General features: G+C 40.6%; 1 protein-coding gene across 1 annotated transcript; it reads left to right on the forward strand.

Annotated features, from left to right (window-relative positions):
- Positions 1 to 3,709: 3,709 nt before the first annotated feature.
- kcng3 (potassium voltage-gated channel, subfamily G, member 3) lies at positions 3,710 to 11,027 on the forward strand. The gene is made up of 2 exons (XM_059985763.1): positions 3,710 to 4,694; positions 7,161 to 11,027. Exons 1-2 carry the CDS (start codon positions 4,087 to 4,089, stop codon positions 7,804 to 7,806), a joined length of 1,254 nt encoding a protein of 417 aa, XP_059841746.1. The 5' UTR covers positions 3,710 to 4,086; the 3' UTR covers positions 7,807 to 11,027.
- Positions 11,028 to 22,256: the final 11,229 nt, after the last annotated feature.

The following is a 22,256-nucleotide window of genomic DNA, read 5'->3' on the forward strand; positions in this document are numbered from 1 at the left end:
GTGGTTGTGATGTAGAGGGTTCTTATACTGAGTCTTTGATGGAAACCAGGTGTGCCATCATTAAAGAGATTTGGAAGCAATTAGGGAAATTAACAATTGGGACCATGGCATAATCAAAGAAAATTAGGAGCAAGATAGGGAATTAATGATCAGGACCATGACATGCTCTCTACTGCCCTGGCTTGCGTAATGGTTTGTGTATCATGCAGACAACTAGGACACAATATCCATGATCGACCTAGACCAACGGAGGGCCTCAAGACCCAAACAGTGGTTTCTCGATGCTCCAGGAAGATCCATCAAATTGTAAGATCTGAATATATGCTCCTATTAACTGCTTTCCACCTCCCCTTTTATTCAATCAACATTAGAGTTACAAGACTAGGTTTTCTTGATGTTAACTTTGGACCACAATCAGTGACCATTATTCCATATGCCAAAATCTCAGGTCTTCCCTGATCATTTTGTGTGTAAGTCTCTTTTATTAATGCATAATTATTCCTACAATTTCTTAAGTTATATTTCATGGTCAGTGGATAAGAAATGGACATGAGGCCGAATAAAATGCAGATCTCAGGAGGAAACAATACCTCCGATTATGGAGGAAAAGTCTCCATTGGACACATTTGGAGACAACATAAATGTATTAGGAGGGAGGGTGAAAGGAAGAATGAGAGAGAGGGAGGAGGAGAGAGAGAAAGAGCGAGAGAGGGCGGGAGGGAGAGGAGAGAGACAGAGAGAGGGAGAGCGATTTGAAGCAGAGACAAAAGATGAACAGTATTAATAAATGCAGGGAATTATATAGAGACTCTCCAAGAAGAAGGCTGGGAAAAATATAGCTAAAAGTTGATTGTAAAATAATAAAAAATAGGGTCAGACTCCAGACTCTTCGGAACATCTGAAGTTTGGCAATGACTGAGAAGCAGACAAACAGCCAACCCTATCATTCCTTTCACGCCATACTTATAATTTTTCGGTATTTCAAGCTTAAAAGTTATATCCAAACAGGCAGGTCAAATCACCAATTAAGTGCATAAAGGCCTGTCCGTAAATTACTCTACTGAAATTTTCCCATCACTCAGTCTAGTGTACTTAATCACGGCTGCCCACTCACTTACCTATTCGATTGCATTACACTTCTATTATGCATAATAGTCGGCCAGTCTAATGATATATGGCATAGGAGAGAACAGCACTGAATTGAAAATCTAAATTAATCCAATGTAGGCATATTATGATTAACGATGATGAATGGAACATTCTTACTAACGCGAAAGTGCACTTCAGAGAATGTATATTGTCGCATGACAATAAAACGAGCTTTTGCGTTGCGCCTGTAAATGTGTGAAGATAACTGTTTGTGCTAAAGTTTAAAAGCATTACAGCTATCAGTATCCACATCCCTCACTTCGATAACTATTAAAAATTTACCAGAATATAAATTCAAACATTAATATCATTTTAAAGACGTACTCAAGGATTTCAATTCGATTTAATGAAGTTATTACTTGATGATGTTATTACCATATATGCCACATCCGTGTGAAAGTAATTAGAGGTTAAATATTAAATGGTTATGCACAGTGCTCCATATATCATTCTGGGTGAGACAGGGTTGACCCAATCTTCGTTTGATTATCGGTGTGTCAGATCTTATTAAAATGGTAACGCTTAACGTATAATTCAATATATAATGTTCAACAGTTGTTTTGTAAAACGGATGTGATTCTGAGCCTGCCTGCGGTGGGTGCAGCCACAAAGTTCAGCTCATCTTCATGCTCTCTTTAAATTTGGCACTCTGTGATGTGCAGCCGCGATCGCGGCCAGTCTGCCGGTCCGGAAGAGGCAAGGTAGCCTAACAGCGACATCTCGTGTCAAAGAAGCCAAAGTGCAGTCCAATTTCCAACAAGTTCACACTTTTGCTCACAGCTCATAGAATTAAACATTTTGTAGATTGTGTTCAAGGATTGGATATCGCTGGTGAGCAAAAGTATTCTGGAGCAAAAAAAAAGGAACTGCGCTTATTTTACACCGCTTTTGAAATACCAAGAGTTTCATAACAATGAGGTCCAACTATTAACTGAGATTACAAATTTCGAAGGTTTTGTATGAAACACGTTTATCCAAACGAAATGGCATGTGGTTTGAAAAGCAGTTTATTTTGCAAAGAGTGTGTGGGTGAAATTGGCCGGTATGGACAATATCTTCGTATTTTCGTTGTACCACTTTAGAATATTCGCGATGATCACTCGAATGAGCTGGAACGAGCTGCCTGCGCAAGAGGTGCATGCGAGCTCGATTTCAACGTTTAGGAGAAGTTTGGATAGGTACATGGATGGAAGGTCGATGGGAAGGGGAGAAGGCAGTTTAAATGGTTTCGGCATGGACTGAGTGGGGCGGACGGATCTGTTTCGGTGGAGTGCTTTTCTATGGCGCTACGACTCTATGATTATGTAAAAGCTTTTCTATTGTTGGTTCAATGACATTCAAAAGTGGCAAAGTGGATATTCGCATCTAAGATTATATTTGTTAAGGAGGTAAGGATCTGTACGAGTCCTGGTTCCGTTTATAATAGAGGTTAGGGGAAAACACATCGTCTGAATTATTAAAATACTTTTATTACAATGTTAAAAACCATTCCTGTTCTACTTTAAATAGCTTAGTGGCTGATTTAAAAGCTGAAAATGCTTCTTTTTCTAAATTCACTTGGTGGAGGAAGGAAACTAAAGATTTTGCGATGTCATTTGAACGAAATGTCCATTAGCTATCTTTTGAAAATACAGTGTTGATTTGTAACCTCTCAGGAAACGCAGTCCTATCTATAAAATATTTCACTAAATTCCTGCTCTGAAAGCAACATGAAATAATTAGGTATAAGGCAAGTACTGTCGCTCCTTTGCAGCAGTACTGATTGTACCTTCAACTACTATTTACTTGTCCTGGGAAATTGTATCAGAATTATAGCTTGTGCACATCTGCTCTTCAAAACAAAATATTTGCTACAACTTTCGACAAGGCAACTTCCATCAATTTAATATCTATTAACAAGTGCACATTTGGAGTTATTACTTGTTTTACTATGACTTCGTGCCCCTTTTGATTCTAAATCAACTATTTTAGGGCATTACTTACCTACTTCTCCCCCTTTTGTTTCCAAACGTACAGGAAATGAAGTATGTATTTATAGATCACCGTACACTAGCGCGTATAACAATGAAGTCCAGCTATTAATTGAAATTGCATGTATTCTGGAATACGACAATTCCTGACAAAATCACCGACACTGGAGACAGGCATGGTCAGATCAGAGATTTTGCTGGCCAGATTTACAGAACTCTGGTCGGTCTGATGTTCAGCTTGCTCCGTACGAGTTATATTATAGGATCAAAGCGTCTGAAGAAACACGAAGGGAGATTGAAGAAAAAAGTATAGTAATGTACATAATTAACTTTTGTCAGGCTTCGATGGTTCCAAAGTTAATAACATTTGATCTAAAAACCAAACAAACTTCCATCAAAGACAAGTAAACTAAAGCGATTTACGTTTACGTAAATTCGGCTTTGGTAATCACTCGAAAAGTAACGTCGTGTTCCTTCCTAACAGGTAGGAGGCCAACTCTGCCCATTCGGTTGTACTATCACAATTATATTGGGATGTACTATCACAAAGACACAGTGGCCCAAATAAGGAAGTCAGAATGTTCGTGTAATATTACGTGTAAGCCCAGATCATTGCTGAGGATGTGATATTACATAGGATCAAGTCGATTGCAGGCTGTAGTTGGAGCGGCGCTGTGGTTAGTGGAAGCCTTTCGCGTCATTCTCGTGTTGGAGTCCTGTTTGCATCCCGCCAGTGGGGCTGAACAGAGAGAGCGCGGACCAACAGCGGCTCCAGGATCAAACGCTGCTTTCGCTCCCCGCGCAGGGAGACGGTCTCAAGCTTCATTTGCCATGCCTGATAACTTTTTGACATCACCAGTGTGGGAACCCAGGGAGGATCTGTGCAAATAAATGTTCCAGGCAGTGAGAGCGAAACCCGTGCACTTAGTGGACTGAAAGTAAATTCAGCGTCAGGGATTGGCGGAAGATGAAATTTGGAAGCGGCACTTTGATCCTGAATGTTGGGGGGACCCGGTATTCGTTCCCGAAGGATGTGATCAAGGACTTCCCCCTCAGAAGGGTGAGCAGACTTCACAGCTGCGCCTCGGAGAAAGAGGTGCTGGAAGTGTGCGACGACTATGATCACGAAAGGAACGAGTATTTTTTTGACAGGCACTCCGAGGCTTTCGGGTTCATCATGCTCTACGTCAAGTATGGGAAGCTCCGGTTTGTCCCTCACATGTGTGAACTGTCCTTTTACAACGAGTTAATTTACTGGGGGCTGGACCGCTCGCACCTCGAATATTGCTGCCAAAGGCGGTTAGATGACAGGATGTCCGACACCTACACCTTCTACTCGGAGGAAGAGGAAGAGCTAAAAAAACAGAAGAAGAAGGAGTTAAAAAACAGATCTCAGTTTAATAGGAAATGGCTGGACAGGATGAGGCGGACTTTTGAGGAACCCACCTCGTCTGTAGCGGCCCAGATTCTGGCCACCGTGTCCGTTCTATTTGTTATTGTTTCCATGGTGGTGCTGTGCGCTAGCACTCTGCCAGACTGGAAAACAGCCGAAAACAACAGTGTGGAGGAGCACAGGTACACAGAAAATTTAATGGGACCATCAGGGTATCTATAATTCCTTTTTAATTTATGGTGTTCAGTTTCTTTCTAAATGTAAGTCTTACTCATCTCGGGCTGTGAGCGTCCCTTGTCCATGAATGTGTTTTCAAAGTACATTTATGTCATGGTTAAATCTGTGTCTTGTTTTTGTCTCTTTTCAGTGTCTTGACTTCACAAAGAGAAACTTAATAAAACACAAACACCTCGCCCCTCTCCCCGTGTGCAGCTCGGGCTACTGTCGTCTTGCAGACTTAGAATGTCAAATTCATTTGAAATCAGGAAAATAGGGTTGGCTACAGATCTATCTCTCAAGGTGGCAGACTTGCCTCACTGATTTCTAAGTCAAAGGTTCTAGTTTCACTCCAGAACGTAAACATGAGCTCCAGAATCTAGGCATGCACTCCATTGAATTTGGGGCCTTTGGGATGAAATAAATCATATGGTGGACAGGGAAGATCTCTTGGGTTACCTACCCAACATTTATCCCCACCGCCATGTTATTCGTGGAAGTTTGATCATTGTAAATTTGCTAGTCTTTCACAACTGTAATTCTACTTCGTAGGTAATTTATAAGCTCTTTATAGGGTCGTTAAAGAAGCATTACGTTCCGTTTTCTCTCCTTCCATGTCTGCACCTCTACCTCTTTGTTGCCTACTCTTTTTCAATGGCACTTGGTTACATCCCAGCAATTCCTGGCATATTGCAGAGGATCCCACCACGAACAAATCATGTCGGATTTCAAAGGACCACTTCTTAATCGGCGGACTATGTTTCCAACTATGCAGATCCTTTTGCGTGCTCACCGGGAAACTGGATAGAAAATCAACATGTTTCTGCCGAATCCTGCAATTTGCAAACATATATAAAATCCGCAAACAATATGACGAATTGAATATGCATGGGGTGTGATGTAGATCATGTAGTGGCAACTCCATTAGATTTTGCACTATCAGTTATCTCAACATTGAATTTAATTAGTGCAAGAGTACAAGTCTCTTCAAAAAATATCTGTACAACCATTCACTTCAGACCCTTGTTAAGCTCTGTAAATGCGAACAAGTTTAAGTCGTAGTAAATTTGTGCCTTTATTGGAGCGCCGAACAATGGCATGCTGCTACTTACCAAACAAATACACAACTGGAAAATCAATAAATTAGAGCACCCCGGCATTTTATCTCCTCCTGAATATCCAGATTGAATGGCACTCCCCTATATATGTCATCCTTTGTATGAAACATTTCTCTTCACCTAAACTTAAACAACAGCAATTTTCTAAAGCCATAGTTTCTCCACTATTATTGCTTTCATCTCGTTCATATATTTTCCTATTTTTGTATTTAAATGACTTCAAGATCAAGCAGAATCCATGCGTGACTAATATTAATAGCTCAGTGTTTTTAAATATCTCCAGGAAATGTCTTTAAAAATTCGATACATTTACCGTGGATCTCTATCCTTGTTTCATCGGGATGGTATGCAAAAATAAAATCCAGCAGCTAATAAAATAACCTTTGTTAATGTAAAGTAGGACGGATAGTTCCCCAGAGAAAAAGCTGTGGCTTCACATTCACAGACTTTTAGGCACACATTCTAGCCTGATACCCGTGTATCGCTGAATGTGTACAATCTTCCCTTACAGCCTTTGGAAGACTTAACAGGTCTCCAAGCAACGTTCGCCGTTCTCTTGGAGTCCTCGCCAAAAACTTTATCTTCCCATCAGCTCAATCATAGATATTTGCCGTAAGGATTTTTATGCCAGAATACAACAAACCCAGTTCGAAAGGTAACTATGATTCGCTTTAGGATGTCCGGAGATAGTCGAAGACACTCTATGAAAGCAAGACTATTGTTCTTTTGTACATTTTTATAACTTCTCATAGCCCAAAACAATACTGAAAACTAAAAGTTAAAAGCCATTCTTGTAAAGCAAAAACGAATCCTGCGAAAAGCGATTAAATGATTAATCTGTACTGGAGTCCAATCGTACAAAGGGATTATCACAAATTTAGCAACGTTTTTAAAACATGCCAGATATTAGTTACACTCAGTTCCGTACTGCACGCAGTCGAGATTTCTCCCAGGGTTCAAAGATGAATCTGAAACAAAAACATTTTTAACGTCTTTGTTGCCAAGACAGCTGTCATTGATCATAACTCTTTGAGGAAAATCTAAAGGTTATTGCAGTGAGTTGTATCCCCCGCAATGAACGGCGCACACTTTTAATATTTTAAGGACAACAATCCGATGGACAATGTAAATCTTTTCAGTGGTATCCACAATGTGTTGTCGGGGCAATAACCGAACAAGGGTACTGTTGCCTAGGAGATAACTTTGAAACTGCCCTTTCACGACATATTGGTTTGTTATGTCGTCCAAACAGTCATGCATTTTGCTTTAATACTGTTTGCTTGTTTTACTCAATTCTGTATTTTCTGTCTAAAGGATAATCGAAGCGATCTGCATGGGTTGGTTCACGGCTGAGTGCATCGTGAGGTTCCTCGTCTCGAAAAACAAGTGCGATTTTATGAGAAAGCCCTTAAACATCATCGACCTGATGGCGATCACCCCGTATTACATTTCCGTACTGATGTCCTTCTTCACCGGGGAGAACTCTCAGTTACAGCGGGCTGGTGTGACGCTCAGGGTCCTGAGGATGATGCGGATATTCTGGGTCATCAAACTCGCTCGGCACTTCATCGGTTTGCAGACTCTGGGCTTGACCCTAAAACGCTGCTACCGGGAGATGGTCATGCTCCTTGTCTTTATCTGCGTCGCTATGGCCATATTTGGCGCCCTTGCCCAGTTGTTGGAAAGCGGGCTTGACCTGGAGGATAAAAATGAAGCATATACCAGTATCCCCGCCTCATGTTGGTGGGTGATCATCTCCATGACTACTGTGGGTTACGGGGACATGTACCCGTTCACCGTTCCGGGCAGGATCCTGGGAGGAATGTGTGTTGTCAGTGGCATTGTCCTCCTTGCACTGCCCATCACTTTCATTTACCACAGCTTCGTGCACTGTTACCATGAGCTCAAATTCAGGTCGGCTCGCTGCGGTCGGAGCTTATCCTTGGAATACCTAAACTGATGGAGAGGGATGAAGTGAGAGAACCTCAGATTGGCATGGATCATTTGGGCAGATGGCCTGTTTCTGTGCTGTGGACTCTTGTAATCAACTGAGAGTCCAGAGGCTGCGCTATAGCAAACCACCCAGGTTGAGGGGTAGAGGGAGATTCGTGGTGGAATGCTCTGGGATCAAAATTCATTGCAAAACAATAAAATGGACTTCAACTCCCAGAAAAGTGATAACATCAGTTTCACTCACAATAAGTCCAAGGCTCTGAATAAAACTGAACCCCTCCCACAAGCTGAGGAATTATTATTCATATTGATCATTTAACAACCTGTAAACACACATCAGCCAACAAAACTTACTGTGTAAGGAGTGGGGAGAGAGAATGCCAAGAAGACAGGATCCAGCAGCATTTTCAATTTGCTAACATTCCGGTGCAGATATTGTTTGATCTAGTCAGTGGGCTAATAGAAGTGACAATTCAAGCTCGAACTAACCACTGGTGAAATTAGAACCTTTGGAGTTCGGCTTTTTCATCCAATACTGTATGCCTAAAACTAATCTTCAATAAAAAGAGCTCCTTATTGTTTTACGTTTGATCCCAATCACGCTTGTTAGGCTATATAACATGCCGGGAGGAGTTGGTTGCTGAGGGAAGGTGCAGGGTACTAGACTACTATTGATTTGCTGGCATCTTCACATTGATGCAACAGCAACCTTGCTTTCAAAGTTAGTGCCAGAGAAAGGCAAACTGTCGAACAGTTGAAGAGTAAGGTGCAGCTAGGATAATCCTCCTTAAAATAGAACTGGAAGAATTAGTTACTTCGATCAAATTTTAGGAGCGGGTGAACTTGTATTTTGGCCATTTGAGAAATTGTTTCTGTTGGCATTTTATTTAAAAATTTTCATTTATGTTCCTCAACAAAATTCTGGTTTAATGTTGTAGAAAATATTTCTTATTCTGATCTACACAAGAGTGAGTTTAGCATACAGTAAGTGTACACCAAGAGATCGACAGATAAATATTCATTACTTTTATAGAGCGAGACCAGCAATATGTGTTTTATGGCAACAAAAACAAGTCAGTACAGGCCTATCCAGTGGCAATTGACCAATGTCCAAGACATCCCAAAGCCTTTTTATTATTCCCATGATTGGAGCGATGGAAGAGTCCAATCCTAACAGCATTCAGGAAATTGAAACTATTCAGAACAGAATGTCCTGTTTGATTCTCACATCATTCGTGACCTGAAATTTAAATACCTCACCCTGCGTAGCACCCACCCCCAACAGCACCTCCTCTACCACCAGCAACCTAAAGTTGCAGCATGTGTCACCTACAAAATAACTGCAGTTATTTATCTGGTTTTCTAATGACCTCCAAGGTCATGAAGCACAAGGGTTTCAGGTGCATGGGGACACCACCAACTGAATGCTCCCCTCCAAGGCACACTGCATCCGGTTTTGGAAAAATATTGCCAATCCTTCATTGTCATAGATTGGAATCCTAAAATGCCTTGCCCAAACCACTGTGGGGGCACCTTCACTAATGCAGCAGTTCAAGAAGGTGTCTTATTGTCATGTCTTTTAGGGTAATTATGGATGGGTCTGTCATTGTTGCCTAGATGCTTAAGAAGTAATTCAAAAATTGTGTACTCAGCATCTTATGTAATAACTGGGGCAGAAATTAAATGTTTCCTGATGGTTCTAGACTTCCCAGATTAGGTGTAACAAAAGTTACCTTTATGTAAGCTCGTACATCCTGCTATGTACACCCTCAGACAATATACTTAAAACTGTCTACACTTGAAAACAATTTGTTATTTGGTCTAAATGTGAAAGTAAGAGAAGAAGTTGCAGAGGTCATAGTCTTCCAAACACCAATAGATTAAAGGGTGATACACAATGATTGGAAAATTGTACATTACACAACTTTGTTTAAAAAGATAGGTGGAGTGAACCCAATAATTATAGACCATTTAGTTTAACATTGGTGGAGGTTAAAGTTCTAAAACCAGTAATCATCGATAGAATTAGCAGTCACTTGGACAAGTGTGGATTAATTAGGGCCAGCCAGCATCGATTTGTTAATGATAAGTTATATTCAACTGACAACTGAGATGGTGAGGGGAATATATGTAGTTGATAAAGAACCACAAAAAAGATTGAAGACCACTGAATAAAAATGGCTCTAGTGGCATGGATAAAAAGTTAGCTAAGTAATTGGAAACAATGAACAGATGTTTTTCAAACTGGAGGGAAGTGTATAATGGAGTTTACCAGCAGTTAGTAGAGCAACCACTAGTTTCTGCAATATATACTGTATCAATGAATTGATCTGAGTGACAGTAAGTACATTCCAAATCTGCACATGGCATGCAACTTGGAAGAATTGTGAACTATGAGAAAAAGAGCATTCTTCAAGGATACATACTCAACCTGGTAAAATGGTGGACAGGTGGTGGACAAGGTGTGAAATGTGAACTATTAAATTTTGATAGCCAAACCTTTAGAAAAAATATATTGCCCGATTCTCCAATCGGCACAAAGCAGAGAGGTCTGGGTCTTTTTGAACAAAGTTCGTTAAAAGTGGCAGGTCAGTTGAGAAAGCGGTTAAAATGGAAATAGCATTCTGCTCTAAAAATAGAGGTACAGAGTACAGAAAAAAATAATGAACCTTTATAAAATATTGGTTTGGACACAACTGAAGAACTGTGACTGTTTGTGGGTGCTGATTTTTTTTCAATATGCGTAAAGCTATGAAGAAATAGAATTATAGGCAACAGAATCAAGTGATGAGAGGTGAAGCTTTCTTTACTCAACAAGTGGTCGGGATGTGGATTCAGTGGCATGAGAAGTACCAAGGACAGATTCAATTGTACCATTAGAATAAATATCAGAAAAGAAGAAATTCACAAGTTTTATAGAGTGGTTATGAGCAGGTGGTGGAACCAGCTACATTGCTCCTTCATAGAGCTGGTTGTGGGTCATTGATTAGCTATTAAAAATATGAAAAAAGACCTATTCGTACATAAAACAGTCTTAAGCAAAATTACAGCAAACCAAAATATGTATTATAAATATGTGAAGAGCAAAAGATAAGTAAGGAAAGAACAATGTCTATGAAAGGCCAAAAAAAGCAAATGATGCAGGCACTGTAGTGGAAAAGGCAGACCGTGAAATACTGAACGTAATAAATATATTGATTGAAAAATACTGAGGGATCTAGTTCTTTGTTGTGCCTTATATTGTTGGTGAGAAAACTATTAGTAATTCAATAGTATTAACCATTATTTAGAACATACAGGATAGAATGATAAATAAATCCTGGGAAGGACATATTCAAAAACTTGATCTTATTTTTAAATAGTAAAAGGAGGGTCGATAATGATTGCATGGTTATAAAAACATTTAATACAACCACAGACAAGCTTTCAGATGGTAGACTTTTCAGTAAGATAAAACCCCATCACTTCCGATTGAAAATGGCACTCTGGGATCAAAGTTGGCTTAGTGATAGAAAGCAAAGAATTTTGGGCAAGGTGATTTTTTTATGACTGTAAGGCTCTTTTCAATCAAGTTCTGCAGGGTTCAATGTGAAATATTGGCAGCTGTAACTCAATTGGTGATGTTCTGAGTTGGAAGATTGTAGGTTCAATTCCCAATTCAGAGATCTGAGCTCAAAATGTAGTACTGAGCTCAAAATGTAGATCTGAGTTCAAAATTACAAAGCAGTATTGAAGGAGCAATTGGGTTTAGGATTAGTGAAACACTCCAGCTGCTCCCTCAGATAAGCATTAAAGATCCCATCACAATACTTCAACGAAGAATAGAACTATTCTGCTGGTGACCTGGCCAAATTTAAGAACTTTAAAAAAAAAAACTCTGTTATTATCAGCTGAGGAAAATTATTGAGCACAAATTGACTGCTGCACTTCTTATGTTACATACTGAATATATTTTAAAAATCATCACTGGTTTTAAGTACTTTGGAGAGTGCTTAATCAGGATGCTGTGTAGTTGCAAGTTTTCTTTGTTAAAGCTCTTTGGGAGGAAAGTAGATTAAGACGTTTACAATTTGTATGAAACTGGCCAAATGACTGACAGCAAAGAGGAAAACTATTGTGAGTGGCATTACTGTATCAGTGGACTGGTCAGGTGGGCAAAATGGAATTCAATGAGATAATGTACTGGGAGATCAAACAAGACAAGATGATAGGTTCATGTCTTGTTCAGCTGAGTTCATAAGATGAGTTGAAGTGCAGAGGAATCTGGGAATGCTTGGCCCCAGAGCCCTGCATTAAGACATTAAAATGTAGTGTGTAGGAGATAGGATGATCTGAATCACTGTTCAACGACAGTGGGAATATTTCACACAATTCAGGTGAGAGGGTACACATGAGAGTACATAAAATGCCTGGACTGAATTTAGTTGGAGGATGGTGGCAGGAAGTAGAAGCTTTCATCATGTATAGAAACATGTGTGGACAGGAATTGATTTGCAGTAACCTACAGAAAAGATTCAACTGGATACTCCTCCTTAGCCAGCCGAATGATCTCCTGTTTGGGAAAGTGAAACTGGGAGTGAAGACAAGATGAACGTCCACAACCAAATTTTCCTCAAGTCTCCGAGCAGCCGAAGAACTGAGAAGTTCCTGAGATCAGATTCAAAGCCACAACAGGACACTTCAAGCAGCCAGTTACGATATGTTAAGCATGCCCTGAACAGAAATAATCTTAAATAACATCCAGATGAGCAACACTGTGAAGCATTCACCAAAACTTTTAATTAAATCTGCACTGAAAATAAATTGAGAAAATCTGATAAGTCCTTCAGAAACTGAGAGGAAAATGAGAAATGTTAATCTCCGTGGAGCACATCTCTAGTTGCAATCATCAAAGCAAGGTATAATCCAGAGTAAAACGCAGTGGGGAAATCAAAAGAAAGTGAATTTATCTCACAGACAGCAGTAAACTTTGTTTTAACATGGACTTCCTAAACCTTTGCAACTTTCCATTGGATTTTGTCAAAGTTGACCCCCAATTTCTAGACTAAGGCAATAACCAGTGTTCAGGAATCTCCACAAGTAAGCTTCAGAGTCTGACTACTTTCCCATCTCCCAATGTTCTTGAATCTTGCAGAAATATTTGCAATGTGAACCTAGAGAACCGTTCTAAATACAGCAACCTGATTTCTTTTCAGGATGATTCCAACAACACAAAGGACAAACGGAATTGTATCCCTGGTGGCAACAAGAGTCCTAAACAAGCAGCAGATAGGTGTGCAGTGATTCGCCACATGGTTGCCTTCATTGGAATTGAACTGAATGATTGAGGTGCAAAAGATATACTGCTGGAGGAACTCAGTGGGCCAAGCAACAAATGTGAAGGCAAGGGGATGGTCATGATCTTGCACTAGAGTTCCTGATAATCGATCTCAACCATCCATTTTCCTCCACGGATTCTGCCTGACCCACTGAGTTCCTCCAGATTTTGGCATCTGCATTCTCTTGTGTCTCTGAATGATTGTGGTGGAAGATTTAAACATTTAAGTAGACCAGGTCCCTCCCCTGCAAGTGAATGCAGATGGATCAGCGAAGCTGCAGATTCCTGTGGATTGTTGGGAGGGAGAGAAGGAGTGAAGTAACGAGGCCATTTCAGCTGCCGCATGTTACAATTCTATTGACAAATCAACACATTCCTGGAGGATATTCAAGTCAATTGCAGATTTTTGTAAAAGATAATTGCTTGTTTTGGCCCTAATATTCTGTTTTTCAGCTGATTTGCAGAAAATATATTTAAAAGTATTAAAACAATTTGGGACATACAACAAGCTTCAAACCAATTTATTTGTAATTTTGTAGTAAAATGTATTTTCTATACTGCCAAAACCCGTGCTTTTCTTTGAATAAAAAACATAATATTGGACCATTGTGAGCAACACAAGCATCATAAAAATGTGGCAAGGTACTTATCAAAAGCTGTGGTTTTAGTAATTTTCTGAATAGTCAGCTTGTGGAGATTCCCAAATGGGATTCATCCCTGTCATGAAGTCCATGATCAAGCAAATCTCTTTCTACAAGTTTAGAAATTAACTTCCCAATCCAGAATAACTTCAATGCAAAAGTTGCAGTGGACAATTTTCAGATATGGACTTGTTAAATTCCCAAGATGCAGCCCACAGCAAGTTTGGGCCAAGTGTAAACTTCAAATGGAGCAGAGTTAGAGGTGAAGTTTTCTGATGATCTTTACAATTAACGCAAAGCCAAAGATGAACGCAAGTTGGTAAGGCATATCAGTCAAAAAGTCACTGATATAATCATTATTTATATCACAATACTCAAATATAAAATAAACTGCTTTCATTCTGTGGCAGATGGACAGCTTACATTTTAAGGACAACCACCTTGTGCTTATTTTCATAAATCTCAATATAAAGTCCTACACCTTTATTTATAATGGTGACTAATTATGTAAACCATTCCAACAATCAAAACTGATTAAGCCAAAATCACCTGTACATTAAGGAAAACGTGCAATTGGAGAAGGTAACGTAGGCAGTTGCCATTCAGATTAATGAAGGAAACAGTTGACAGATTTAGCTGCAGATGCAAAAGAAGTAGTATGTTCATTAAGTTTCTCTCCAATTCATCCATTAATTTAAAAGAATAATTGCACAGCTATTTCTTCAGGACTTAAACAAACTTTCCACTGAGAGAATTCAGGAGCAACCTTTATGGAATTTCCAGGCATAGATATTTAACATTACTGATTGACCACCAGTGAAACTGTGCACAGTAAATTAGAGACTCATTCCTGCTAGTTCTGTTCCTTGCGTGATCTGTTATTCTACTCTTTTGTCTTTTACTCAGGTTACTTTCTTTTGCCTTTGGATAGAAAGAATATTGGCTCCATTTGGAGCAGCAACGGTGGGATGAATAGTCCTCAGAAAATACCTTCCTATTCCTTCCATTTGAGTCCCCTAACCCTCATCTTTTCCATCTACTGCCCTCTCATACTCAATCTCATAATTTTTTTCCTCATTTTGATCAATGCGCCCGATCTCGCTTTGGAATTCGCCTCACATATAAAGGTCTGTAATCTTCCAGCACTTTTCACAGACTCAGTAAATATGAAAGTCCTTTGTAGTCAATGAAGTAGAGTTCAATTGTCATCACTTGTAAGGCAGGAAACACAACACTCAAAAATCACTCACAAACAGCAGTTATTGAATATTTCAACCAAATAATCTTAGTGATTTAATTGAAGGATTAATGTTGGTGAGATAAAAAGGTGTAACTTCAAAATGGCATCTGTGAGATCTTCTTCTTTATGTCCACATAACAGAAGAGATAAGTCTCTGCGCAATATCCCTTATAGAGATGGCACCTCTGACAATGCCCACTCCCAGGGCATCAGGTCCATATTTTAAGGATTGGATTCTTTACTTTACTTTACTTTATTGTCACCAAACAATTGATACTACAGCATACAATCATCACAGTGATATTTGATCTTGCACTTCGCACTCCCTGAAGTACAAATCGAAGTAAATATAATAAAAATTTAAATTATAAATCATAATTAGAAAATAGAAAAGGGAAAGTAAGGTAGTGCAAGTCAAGTCCAGATAGTTGGAAGGTACGGCCCAGATCTGGGTCAAGATCCGTTCAGCAGTCTTATCACATTTGAAAAGAAGCTGTTCCCAAATCTGGCCGTATGAATCTTCAAGCTCCTGAACCTTCTCCCGGAGTAAAGAGGGACAAAAGGTGTGTTGGCTGGGTGAGTCGTGTCCTTGATTATCCTGGCAGCACTGCTCCGACAGCATGCGGTGTAAAGTGAGTCCAAGGATGGAAGATTGGTTCATGCGATCTGCTGGGCTATGTTCACGATCTTCTGCAGCTTCTTCCGGTCTTGGACAGGACAACTTCCATACCAAGTTGTGATGCACCCTAGAAGAATGCTTTCTACGGTGCACCTATAAAAATTAGTGAGGGTTTAAGGGACAGGCCAAATTTCTTCAGCTTTCTCAAGAAGTAAAGGCGCTGGTGAGCCTTCTTGGCAGTGGACTTTGTGTGGTTAGACCAAGTCAGGTCATTTGTGATATTCACCCTGAGGAACGTAAAGCTTTTGACCTGTTCCACCTGCGCACCACTGATATAGATAGGGTTGTGCGGTCCGCTACCCCATCTGAAGTCAACAACCAATTTCTTCATCTTGCCAATGTTGAGGGATAGGTTATTGTCTTCGCACTAATGCACCAGGTTCTTAATTTCCTCTCTGTACTCAGACTCATCATTACCCAAGATACGGCCTTGTCACGAATCCCGTGACAAGTCGAAAAGGACCTGCAGAAATTAAACAAACCTGGAGTCTGGTTTACTATAAATTAAGACTATATTTATTACTACTACGAATTAATATCAATAAAATCAGATAATACGATACAGGTTATAAACTATTTTATATATGTATCTCCATAAATGTGTGTGTGGATACAAAAATAATAGTCCCGGAGGTAGATTATCAGTCTTACGGTGTTAGGTAGGTTTAAGCCGTTCAGTTCACTTTGTGTTGCGTCGAGTTGAATTGATGGAGAGAGAGAGAGTTAATTGAGTTGATGTTTAAGTCGGCAGCTTTAGTTGTTCTTGCTTCTGAAGTCTTTAGAGTCACTTCGTGTGAACCCCACACATACACAGATGGACAGAGCCCCTTCTAGGGAACGGTCTACTAACCCAGGGCACAGGTTCCCCACCAGCAGACCCCCACAGGCAAGATCTTACCCGCAGTGGTAATCATGGGTCAAAATTAATCGGTCCATGGCCTCCACCCTCGTAGTGGTCTTAAACTCCACCAGTGGTTTCTCGAGTAGTTTCCGCAATTCTTCCGTGTCGTGTCTCCTCTGTCGTTATCAGACCCCAAAAGCCTCAACTTTTATAATCCATCCGAAATTCCAGCTGTCCGTTAGTTGAACCGCTCTGAGCTGTTACCATGGCGACTTCCCAGCTCGTGTCTCAGCTGGTGCTGTACTCTCTCTCTCAAGGTCACAATTAAAAGTGTTATCAAAACCAAATCAGGGTCCTCTCTCTCTTTTAATTGCCTCCTTGTTCATTAGACTGCTGAACTTTCTAGCAGTTTCTCACCTGTGTGACACCCTACAATTGTGGTGTCATCAGCAAACTTATATACTGAGTTCGATGGAAACTTGGCTACACAATCATGAGTGTACAGTGAGTACAGCAGGGGGCTGAGTACACAGCCTTGTGGGGCACCAGTGCTCAGAGTGATTGTAGAGGAGGGCTTGTTCCCTATTTTTACAGCCGGGGTCCTGTCTGTGAGGAAGTTGAAGATCCAGCTGCAGATCTGAGTGCTAAGACCCAGGTTCCGGAGCTTAGGAATCAGTTTATTTGAAATTATGGTATTAAAGGCAGTCCTGTAGTCAATGAAAAGGAGCCTTACACATGCGTCTTTATTCTCCAGTGCCAGAGAAATGGCATCTGCCGTTGACCTGTTGCTCCGGTAGGCGAATTGCAAAGCGTCGAGGTTGACCGGTAGGTTATGGTTGATGTGTGCCATAACCAATCACTTGAAGCACCTCATAGCAATTGATGTCAGAGCCACAGGTCAGTAGTCATTCAGGTATGCCACCTTGCTTTTCTTCGGTACTGGGATTATCGTTGCCTTCTTAAAACACGAGGGGATCTTAGACTGAAGCAGGGAGCAGTTGAAAATGTCAGCAAACACTCCAGCTAGCTCGCTAGCACAGGCCCGGAGAAACCATCCCAGGACACTATCTGGGCCCTTCACCTTCCTTGGATTTATCTTCAGGAAAGCTCTTCTAACGTCTTCCTTGGTGACGATGAATCTCAATGCCACCAGGTCCGGTTCATCTGGAGGGGGCGGGACGCTCCTCTTCTGTTTGATTCTTGCATAGAATACGTTAAGTTCGTCAGGAACAGAAGCACTACAGTTATTGATATTCCCAGCCTTTTCTTTGTGCCCAGTGATCTCACTTAGACCCTAATCATCTCCTACTTTAGTCATTATATCTCCAATATATTTATGCAAAATCATAATGATATTTAACCCAAAAAGAAATGTAAGGTAAATCACAAGTAAACCATCATCATGCTTTGGGCTAACAAGCAGATTCTCTACATTCATTTACTTGATAGCTAATCTGTTTTATCGATTCTAAACATATTAACAGTGCATCAAGTGTAATAGTTATAATTGTCAGATACAAATGTATTTAAAAGGAAGAAGCAACACATAAAGACCTGAATTTGCCTTTGGTAACTTTTTTCTTATTGTGTTCCACCTTGTTCTTCAGTAATCCCCAGAGGCTGATTATGACTTAATTCATTCAAGATCTCAGAATCAGAATCAGAATCAGAATTAGGTTATCATTGACATAGAGTGTAATGAAATTTGTTGTTTTGCAGCAGCAGTAGGATGCAATACATAAAGTATACTAAAACCACACACACGGGCCAGCTGGTGGTGTAGTGGCATCAGCACTGGACTTCAAGGCGGACGTTCCTGAATTTGAATCCGGCCAGGTCCCAACCTGCAGCAATATCTGCGCAGGAGAAAAGCCTGGCAATCTACTCCCATATCTTGCCATGAAAACCTACCCATAGGGTCACCGTGAGTCGATGACGACTCGACGGCACTCAACAACACGGTGTATCGATATCCAGTGGCTACTTTATTAGCTACACCTGGCAACCTGCTTGTTGGTGCAAATATTTAATCAACCAATCATGTGACAGCATGGTCAAGAGGTTCAGTAGTTGTTCAGATCAACAATCAGAATGGGGAGAAACGTGATCTAAGTGACTTTGACCATGGAATGATTGTTGGTGTCACTTTGGGTGGTCTAGAATCTATGCTTCATGATAAACTCTTCGTGGTGCTCGGACATAGCAATCTTGTCGCACTCTTGTTCCCCATTCTGGAATAGCTAATGATAAGTGTTGACTATTCTGCTTACCAAGAGAGTTCTTCTTTATGATCCTGACCGACCACAGTTTATATATCACCAAAGGCTGATGTTGAGCAAGTATTTGAGGGACTGAGTATTGCAATCAGCAAATAAGAAATACTTCAAATCATAGTTGGAGCCTTCAATCAGGCTCCTTTAAAGAAATCCCAGCTCATTATCATCAGCATATCACCTGCAGCACAAAAGGTCTCAAAACACTCGACCACTGTTATACTATGATAAGGAATGCCTACCGTTTAATCCCTAGACCGCATGTCAGGAAATCTGATCATCTGGCTTGCTTCTTCAACCTGCATACAGGCAGAAGGTAAAGATCAAGACTCCAGACTTAAGGATAACAAAAAGGTGGTTAGGGGAGGCAGAAGAATGGCTACAAGATTGCTTTGAGTCGGTGGACTGGACCATGTTTAAGGATTCATCAGAGGATCTGAACGAATACACCATGGTTGTCACAGACTTTATAAAGACAGTCATAGACAAATGTACCGTCAAAAAATCATTCAGAGTCTTCCCCAACCAGAAGCCCCACATGAACCATGAGATCTGCAATCTGCTGAGGGCCAGATCAGTGGCATCCAGGTCTAGTGACCAAGTAAAATACAAGAGGTCCAGGTCTGACCACCAGAAAGTCATCTCCTGTGCGAGGTGGGCTTTTATGTTCGCTTTGACTGTCAAAATCTGGAGGCATCTTTGCGAACTCCACAGCTCCTAAATGTCCTGTGATTTCAGTTTATAAGGCCAATGTGATAGCTTTCTTCAGGAGGATAAGGCCAAGGAAAGCATCTGGTCCAGACAGGGTACCTGGCCAAGTACTAAAGACCTGTGCTGATCAACTGGCTGGAGTGTTCACTGAGATCTTAAACTTCTTGCTTCAGCAGTATGAACACACCATGCTTCAAGCAACTTCAATTATACCGCGACCTAAAAAGGTGGTAATTTGCCTGAATGACTGTCGACTCTTACATCCACTCTGATGAAGTGCCTTGAGAGGCTGGTGACTAAATATATCACCTGCTTGAGAAGCAACCTGGATTGATCCAATTTGCCTAATGTCACAACAGGTCAACAGCAGATGCCATTTAATTGGCTCTTCACTCAACCATGGAACATATGGAGTGAAAATGCATACGTAAGGATGCTCTTCATTGACTACACCTTGGCATTCAATGCTATCATTCCATCAAAACTAATCAATAAGCTTCATGGCCTAGGCCTCAATACCTGCTTGTGCAACTGGGTCCTTGATTTCCTCACTTGCAGATCCCAGTCAGTTCGGATTGGCAACAACACCTCCTTCACAATCTCCATCAGCGCAGGCACACCACAAGGCTGTGTGTTTAACCTCCTGCTCTACTTGCTTTATACTGTGAGGCTAAGCACAGCACAAATACCGTACTTAAATTTGTTGATGACAGCACCGTCATTGCCCAAATCCAAGACGGTGACAAATCAGCATATAGGAGGGAGATTGAAAGTCAGGCTCAGTAATACCAGAATAACAACTTCTCACTCATTGTCAGCAAGATCAAAGAGCTGATGATTGACTTCAGAAGGAAGGAATCAGAGGCTCACGAGCCAGTCCTCATTGGAGGACCAGGGGTGGAGAGGGTCAACAACTTTAAATTTCTCAGTGTTATCATTTCAGAGGATCTGTCCTCAGTCCAGCACATAAGTGCCATTACAAAGAAAGCACAGCAGCACCTCTACTTTCTTAGAGGTTTGCAAAGATTAAGCACATCAAGTAAAACTTTGACAAACTTCTATCGATGTGAGGTGCTGAATATGTCAGCCGATTACATTATGGCCTGAGTTTACATAGAATGGTGTGAAAAACAAAAAAAAGTTGTGCGCAACAGATCTGTGGGTGAAAATGTCTCGCTAATGAGAAAGGTCAGGAGAGAATGGCCAGACTGGTTACACGTTTACAACAGTGGTGTGCAGAAGAGCGTCTCTGAATGCACAACATGCCAAACCTTGAAGTGCATGGGTTACAGCAGCAGAAGACTACAAACATGCACTCAGTGGCTATATGGCCATGTTATTAGGTACAACAAGTACCTATCCACTGAGCTTTCTTTCCAGCAGCTTGTAGTTTGCTTGTGATTCCATCCACAGTCTCTTCTGTCTTCATGTAGATGATATACTCCACTGACTGAAGCTTGTTCAGCATAATGAAATTTTGTTGCTGGGATCTTGACCCGACCTGCCAATAGATTTGGGGGATTTTGTGAAGACTGTTTTGCTACAACTTATGTTCTCAGTATTATTTATTTACTTATTTATTATATTGTTATTATTATTATTTTTTTTGTATTTACACAGTTTGTCTTCTTTTGCATATTGGTTGTTTGTCAATGTTTATTTGTGTGGATTTTTTTATTGATTCTATTGCATTTCATTATTTTACAGTGAATACCTGCAAAAAAACTAAATTTGAGGGTAGTATGTTTACTTTGAGGATGCTTTGGGATGGAGTCAGGAACAGGTGTCAAAAAGAGAATTCTGTTTGAGGAAAAGTTTAAATTACTCTTTTCAGTGGCTAATGACCAGCTCTCTGTCCTTGAGATCTCTTCTATTCTTGTCTCTCAGTAAAGTGGGTTCTTGGATATTTGGGCCATAATTGTCTCGACAGCACTGCAGAATGCATGCTATGGTTATTGTCTAGCTACTCGATTGCCTGTACCTTTTTTCCATCCACCATGAGTTCTTTTGTTACAAAATTTTTTTTGAATATACCTCAAACTATAGAAATTTGTAGAATCGTTTCCTTTTCCACCATGGTGTCTCCAGTTTAGGAATGCCTTGAGTAGTGATTGATTAGCTCCAGAACTTCCTTACTGTTCTTATCAATCCAATATCAGTTTTGAGTTCCAGTGCAGAAGCTTACAGGCTCTTCTCAAATACTAATTTTGGTGGAATTAGGGCAGATGATGCACTATAGATCTCTGTAGTACATGTTGCTTGGGCCATCACGATGGTGTACAGAATGGAGACCTCATAAGTATCGCAGTACGTTGTTGTAAAAAGACAGTAAAGTAACATTCCTGAGGCTTTTTTTGGAATAATTATTTTGAGTTGTTTTTCAAGTAAGGTTTCAAATACAAACAAATGGACAGTTCTTATTTCTTAAGGTAGGAAGCGGGCCTCTGGGTGACCGTCAGGAGAGGGAAGGGGAAAAGGCAAGCGGTGCAAAGTACCCTGTGGCTGGTCACTTCGGTAATGTATGATGCTTTGGATAGAGTTGGGGCGGGGGGTGCGGGTGACCTGCCAGAGGGAGATTGCAGCAACCAGGTCTCTGGCACTGACTCTGGTTCCGTGGCTAAGAAGGGAAGGGAGGAGAAGCGGAGTGTAGTAGTGACAGGCGATACCATAACTAGAAGAGAAGAAATCAGATTCTGTGAACGTGAAAGTAACACCCAGGTGGTACGTTGACTTCCAGGTGCCAGGATCAGGAATG

The sequence above is a fragment of the Hypanus sabinus genome, chromosome 12, assembly GCF_030144855.1.
Source record: "Hypanus sabinus isolate sHypSab1 chromosome 12, sHypSab1.hap1, whole genome shotgun sequence".
Taxonomy (NCBI): Eukaryota; Metazoa; Chordata; class Chondrichthyes; order Myliobatiformes; family Dasyatidae; genus Hypanus; species Hypanus sabinus.

Excerpts from the sequence above, each read along its gene's own strand:
- kcng3 (XM_059985763.1), top strand. The coding sequence starts at position 4,087 with ATGAAATTTGGAAGCGGCACTTTGATCCTGAATGTTGGGGGGACCCGG. Across the intron at positions 4,695-7,160 it reads AACAGTGTGGAGGAGCACAG|GATAATCGAAGCGATCTGCA; the intron begins GTACACAGAAAA and ends TTCTGTCTAAAG.